We start from the raw sequence: 7059 nt of genomic DNA, 5'->3' as shown, positions 1-7059 counted from the left end.
GACAGCACATGCTCTAAACCACCGAGCCATCTCTCCAGTCCGTAAACATAATATCTTAGGGTTGCTATGATAGTGATATATGATAATACATGTTAAGAGTTTAGTATGGGGGCTGGAGAGATGGCTCAGTGGTTAAGAACACTGGCTGCTTTTCCAGAGGACTCAAGGTTCAGTTCCCAGTAACCATATGGCAGCTCAAGACTGTCTGTAACTCCAGTTCCAGGGTTCCGACATCCTCACACAGACACACACAGGCAAAACAGCAATGTACATAAAATAAAAATAAACGAATTTTAAAAAGGTTTAGTGTGGTGTCTGACAATAAATAATTTTGTTTTTGTTGAGGCAGGGTCTCATGTAGCCCAGGCTGGCTATGAGCAAGGGATGGACTTGAACTCCTGATCCTCCTGCCTCCATTTCCCAAATGCTGGGATTACAGGTGTGTGCCACATATCTTGCTGGCACTTTTGTGCTGTGTCCCCTAATACTGGCTTTTATATTTGCTAGACAAAAGCTCAACAACTGAGCAATATTGCTAGTTTGCCTCAACCTCTCAAGTACCCAGGACAACACATGCTCAGCACCACTCCTGGCTCTTAAGTACTCAAGGGCTGATCACCTGGGTGGTCTCTGGGGTTGTCTGGGTGTTGAAAGGTCGCTTTCCCATTTCTCTCCTAGACTCCTAAGAAACAGAAGTCCAGCAATGAGACCCAGTGTTTCCTGTCTCCTTTTCGGAAACCTTTGACTCAGTTAATCAACCGACCACCCTGTTTGGATAGCAGTCAACATGTAAGTCATAAGTACAACCGGCCTGGTTCTGTGTGTGTGTGCCTAGTTCTTTTGCCTTGGATTTCTTCACAGCAGAGTGATCATCTTGTTCTTAGCGTCTGTGTGATCTGCTGGAAGGTTTGCTTGAATCTTTCCTTGTTTAGAACTCTGTGGGTCCCAGCTAAAAAGTGGCTTAGATTCCTAAATAAATGAGTCAAGAAGGAAGGTTGCAGCACTGTCCAGATACTGTGTGTGGCTGTTTTGTTTTGGTTTCTTCCTTTCTTTCTTTTTTCTTTTTTTTTGAGATAGTTGATTTACGTAGTCCCAGGGTGGCCTTGAAATCTGTCAAAACTTTTATTAATCTGGGCAGTGGTGATGCATGCCTTTAATCCCAGCACTTGAGAAGCAGAGGTAGGTAGATCTCTGTGAGTTTGAGGCCAGTCTGGTATACAGAGTGAGTTCCAGGATAGCCAGGACTGTTTCATAGAAAAACCCTATCTCGAAAACAAAACAAAACAAAACAAAAAAACCTCTTTTATTTAGTTATATATATGTATGGGTATTTTGCCTGCATGTATGCCTGTATAGGCCAGAAGAGGGTGTCAGATCCCCTGGAATGGTCCGTCCGTCCTTCCTTCCTTCCTTCCTTCCTTCCTTCCTTCCTTCCTTCCTTCCTTCCTTTCTTTTTCTTCATTCCTTCACTTCCTTCCTTGTTTCCTTTTTCTTTCTTTTTTCTTTTCTTTTTTTTAGATAGGGTTTTTCTGTGTAGTCCTGACTGTCCTGGAACTCAGTAGACCAGTCTGGCTTTGAATTCATAGAGATCCACCTGCCTCTGTCTGAGAGCTGCCTGGGTGCTGGGTACTGGGTGCTGGGTACCGGCTGGGATTAAAGGTGTGAGCTAGTGAGCTACTACTGCCTGACTTGTTGATTTTTATTTTTATTTTTTTTTTAAATTTTATTTATTTTTTTGAGGCAACGATTCTCTGTTGTATCCCTGACTGTCCTGGAACTCGCTTGTAGACCAGGCTGCCCTCAAATTCAGAGATCTTCCTACCTCTGCTGGGATTACACCACCATGCCTGACTCTTAAATATAGGTCCTTTAACATGCCCTAGACCAGCGGTTCTCAGCTTGTGGTTTGCAATCCCTTTGGCAAACTTCTGTCTCCAAAAAATATTTACATTACAATTCATAACAGTAACAAAATTACAGTTATAAAGTAGCAATAAAAATAATATTGGGGTTACTGCACCATGAGGAACTATATTAAGGATTGAAGCATTAGGAAGGTTGAGAACCACTGCTCTGAACTGAGCTGCATCTCCAGTCCTTTTTTTCACTTTGTATTTTGAGGAGTGAACTTACGTAATAAGTTTCCCAGGCTGGACTTGAACTCTGTGCTACTAGATATCTCGTGGCATAATTGTTATACATTTGATAGGGATAGCATACAAATTGCTGTTTTCAAAAAAGCCACCCACACCTTTAATTCCAGTACTAGCCTGGTCTACAAAGCAAGTTCCAGGATAGGCTACAAAGCTACACAGAGAAACTCTGTCTCAAAAAACGAAACAAAAACCACCCAGTGGTTGACACACTCCCTGAGTCCCGGTACTCAGAGGCAGAGGCAGGTGGATCTCTGCAAGTTCAAGGCTAGCCTGGCCTAGAATACGTGGAGAGATTCTGTCTCAAAAAGCCACCACCACACCACAAAAGCTCAGCCAGATAAGCCTCACTTCCTCTGCAAGGCAGCCACACTGTTCAGGAAGGGCAAATCTGTTTTGAAGGTCTCAGCAGTTTCTCACAGCAGACCAGATTCCATAAGGGAAATTAGCTGGACTTCTGATAATGTTTAATTTCAAGGTGTGCCATAGTTTCAGGATTACCATGAGTATGATGAAGTTTCCTTACCTTCCGTTAGAGGCTGTGCTCTCTCAGGTCTTCTGTGGTCCTTGAGCTCCTGGTGTTTCCTGCTGGTAGTAGATGCAGGTATTTTGTTTTTGGCAGTCCCTCTGACAGTCACGTGCAGCAGTGGTGGCCTTTATTCCATTGCCTCCGTTGTATAGCCCAGGCTGACCTTTAATTCCTTTTAAAAGAAAAAGAAAATTATATGGACATGTGTATAGCCCATATTACATTTATCTGTTTACCAGTGAAGGCATGGAAATATTTTCTCGGCTTTTCTATTTCAGACCTGTCTTAATCTTCTTTAATAAATTTGTCTTTATTTCTAACACACCTTACACACAGACACACACATACACACATTCTCTTGGATATAATTTTCTTTCCTTTTTTAAAATGGAAGAAGAGGCTCAAAAGGTAAAATTGTCTAGATCTCACAAAAGCCTTAATGTGGCCTTAGAGATGAAGACTTCGGCCTTGGGCATGGTGAATTTTGAAGAGCCTGTATGTATTTACTTTTAAAGGTTGTTGCAAGTGTGTGTGAGTAGCCTAGGAGTATGGAATGTGATGTATGGGGGGTGCTGGAGAGATGGCTCAGCCGTTAAGAGCACTGGCTGCTTTTCCAGGACTTGGGTTCAATTCCCAACACCCATATGGTGGATCAAGACTGTGTAATTCTAGTTCTAGGGATTACGATACCCTCACACAGACATACACGTAGGCAAAACACCAATGCACATAAAATAAAAAGTAAAATTTTAAAAAATAGATTAGGTGATCTTTGGCAAAGAGATACTTGATGTCTCAAAGTGTGTTGGATTATCAGGGTGAATCTACAGTTGGAAGAAGTTTGGGCTTAAGTCGTGAGCCCTGAGGAACACTGACTTTTTAGGGCATTTAGGCGATTTAGGCAGAGGTGGAAATGCTCTTTGGGCTGAGCTGAAATTCCAGAGAAGTGCAGTAGTGGGAGAGTGGTTAGGGCGGCGTAGTTGAGGAAAGAATGGTTAGCTTTGTTAAGATAAGAATGGAAACTTGTCCACTGGAATTAGAAGCACGCAGGCCAAGGCCTTGTGCAGAGCCACTTCTGAGGAGTGGAGGCAGATTGGAGTGGGAGATAGTAAGGCAGACTTTGATTCTTTCTAAAAGTTTGCCTGTAGAAGGGGAGGCAAAAGATTAAATCAGACTGGCGAGGAAGAACTAGCAGGGATGGAGCAGTTGAGGTGGAAAGACTGGGAATAGCTGCCCCTTGAGCCTGCTGAAATAAGCTGTTGGTTGTGGAGAAAGTTCCCTCCTTCTCCATCATAAGGAAAGATCACTGTAGATAGAACACTGTTCTCCGAGCAAGAAAGCCACCATCTTCCCTTAGATAGGCTTACAATAGATAGGGCTTGGGGACTGATGACCTTCCCTTTAAGGAGAGAGATAGGGACAGTCACTGGACCCTCATCTGGGATTCCAGCCACTCCCAATCATTTGTTAGGCAATTATTCTTCTTTAATCGTGGTCTTGGGAGGCCCTAGTGTCTAGACTGGGAAAGAGTAAATGAAGAAGGCTCCATCTTGGCTGCTGGGACGCAATCATCCATGCTGGACTTTCCTGTCACCCACGCTTCTGCCAGCAACCCGTCCTTTGTGCCCTGTAAGTAAGCCAGATACGCTCCTTGGTTTCCTAGGGCGAACATTAGTGGAATTTGGTTGGTTGTTAGGGGGAAGAGGAAATGAATTCTCAAAGTCTGTGGTATGAATTATCAGCACAAGTGAATGAGGACATACCTGTGCCTCAGTTTGGCCCTGTTAGACCAGATCTCAGGGGCTGGTCATGCCGAGTCCTGCTGCCGCTCTCCCGGCTGATGTGCTTGACTAGGAGTCTTAATAAATATGAACACCCCAGACAGTAACATAGCCTGCTCTTTGTCCTACAGATCCTATAGCTTCTGGGTTCTATTGGAAATCTTTTTAAAATTTGGAATGTATTTGGTCAAAATCTAGCTTCTTGTCCTAAAATTTGGAATCTAGCCCCTTGTCCTAAAATTTGGAATATACTTGGTCAAAATCTAGCCTCTTGTCCTAAAATTTGGAATCTAGCCTCTTGTCCTAAAATTTGAAATATACTTGGTCTAAATCTAGCCTCTTGTCCTAATTTATGTACTTTTTTAAATTACAGGCATGTGCTCCCAAATAATCTTGAAAGTAGTTTTTTTAGTTTTGGAATTGATATCAAATTCTTTTTTTTTTCTTATTTATGTATTCTTTTTAGCTATGACTGCTCTGTCTGCATGTCCCTGCATGCCGGAAGAGGGCTTCAGATCCCATTACAGATGGTTGTGAGCCACCATGTGGTTGCTGGGAATTGAATTCAGGACCTCTGGAACAGCAGCCAGTGCTCTTAACCACTGAGCCATCTCTCCAGCCTCTGGAACTAGTTCTTGTAGACCAGGCTGGCCTCAAACTCACGGAGATCTGCCTGCCTCTGGGATTAAAGGCGTGCGCCACCACCGCCTGGCTGAGGATTTAATTTTTGTTTTTTTTTTTTTTTAAGATTTATTTGTTTAGGGGGTTGGAGAGATGGCTCAGAGGTTAAGAGCACTGCCTGCTCTTCCAAAGGTCCTGAGTTCAATTCCCGGCAACCACATGGTGGCTCACAACCATCTGTAATGAGATCTGGTGTCCTCTTCTGCCTGCAGAGATACATGCAGACAGAATGCTGTATACATAATAAATAAATAACTTTTTTAAAAAATATTTATTTATTTATTTATTATGTTTACAATATTCTGCCTACACGTACCCCTGCAGGGTACCTGCACCATTGCCTGTAGGACCTGGCAGACTTTTTTTTTTGTTAGTGTTTTTTCTTAATAATTATCTTTGCTGTTCATAACTATAATATTCATGCTAAATCACAAATTTAGTCAGAGCCAGTCAAGCTTGATGCAGAAGAATTGTGAGTTCAAGTTCAAACTGGATTATATGTGAGTTGCTAGGCTAATCTCAATGTAATGACACTGAAAAAACAAAAGCTTTCTTCAGATGCAGATAAGCAGAATTTAGTATTTTGTCACATTACTTAGTGATGGTGATGTTCATTTGCCAATTCTTTCAGTAGATCACAAAAATAAGTTTTTTTTTGTAAAGAAACCATTTGGTTTCTAAAAATTTGTTATCTGTATATGTAAAGAAATGCATTAGAATATAAAGGTAAAAGTTTCATGGCAAGATATGCTTGCCTTTGGCAGAAAGGAGTTTTTTTATTACTGCTTTTTCCTATAATCTAATCCCATTAGGAGCCAAATGTGATGGGTTATGCCCGTAATGCTCATGCTCGGGAGGTGGCAGCAGGAGGAGCACTGTGAGTTTCAGGCAAGCCTGGGCTACAGAGTGAGATCTGTCTCAAAAAACTAAACATAACATGGGCTGGCAAGATGGTTCAGTGGGAAAAGGAACCTGCCACCAAGCCTGATGGATCCCAGTTTGATCACCAGGACCCTCCTGGTGGGAGGAGAGAACCCACTTCTGTGTCACTCTCCATCACACACAGAGAAACAAAACTTCAGGGTGCTTGCTCTTGATTTCTTCTTGCTCCCTTTGGTCCTAGCTGTGATATTGCCAAGGTTCACAAGCAATATAATTTCCAAAATAATTCAAGTGTTTACAGATAAAGATCAAACTTTACTACCATTCAGTTCATCATTAATTCTGTCTCCTTCCTCTTGCTCCCTCTCCCCTCCCCCTCCTTCCCTCAGCTTTGCCTCAGAGAGTCCATTGAGTAGTCTTGATTTCCGGGTAGTCCACACTGGCTCTTCCTTTCTAGTGCCTGCATGTATCTGCTTTCTTCAACTTTTTGGTTTCTTTTTCTGTTCATGAGTTTCTCTTCTCTTGGTTTTTTTGTTTTGTTTTGGTTTTTTTTGAGACAGGATTTCTCTATGTAGCCCTGGCTATCCTGGAACTCACTTTGTAGACCAGGCTGGCCTTGAACTCACAGAGATCCACCTGCCTCTGCCACGACCAACTTGAGCTTATTCTCTCCTTATGTCCTTTTCCCGTTGTTCCTGGTCTTGGACCTTCCTGTGGCAGGAAGCACTTCCTGGCTTTGGGCACGTGAGTGAAGGGTTAAGCTCTCCATCTGCACTGGCTGTACACACTGAGCACGAGCACACTTACACAGTGAGCACACTTACATACTTACACACTGTACACAGTTACACACTGTACACACACTGTACACACTTACACACTGTACACACTTACACTGTACACACACTGTACACACTTACACACTGAGCACACTGTACACACACTGTACACACACACTGAGCACACTTACACACTGTACACACTTACACACTGTACACACACACTGAGCACACTTACACACTGTACACACTTA

General features: G+C 42.7%; 1 protein-coding gene across 1 annotated transcript in view; it reads left to right on the top strand.

Moving 5' to 3' along the window:
• Positions 1-7059, top strand: part of Rad54l (RAD54 like) — a 28141-nt gene that overhangs the window by 3132 nt on the left and 17950 nt on the right. The window contains exon 4 of the mRNA XM_005371488.3: positions 679-789. Coding sequence (XP_005371545.1) covers positions 679-789 — 111 coding nt within the window. The remainder of the gene's footprint in view (positions 1-678; positions 790-7059) is intronic.

This window comes from Microtus ochrogaster, unplaced genomic scaffold (assembly GCF_000317375.1).
Source record: "Microtus ochrogaster isolate Prairie Vole_2 unplaced genomic scaffold, MicOch1.0 UNK110, whole genome shotgun sequence".
In the NCBI taxonomy this organism is placed as follows: Eukaryota; Metazoa; Chordata; class Mammalia; order Rodentia; family Cricetidae; genus Microtus; species Microtus ochrogaster.
Note: the sequence above shows the minus strand (reverse complement) of the source record. Positions and strands in the feature narration are given on the sequence as shown.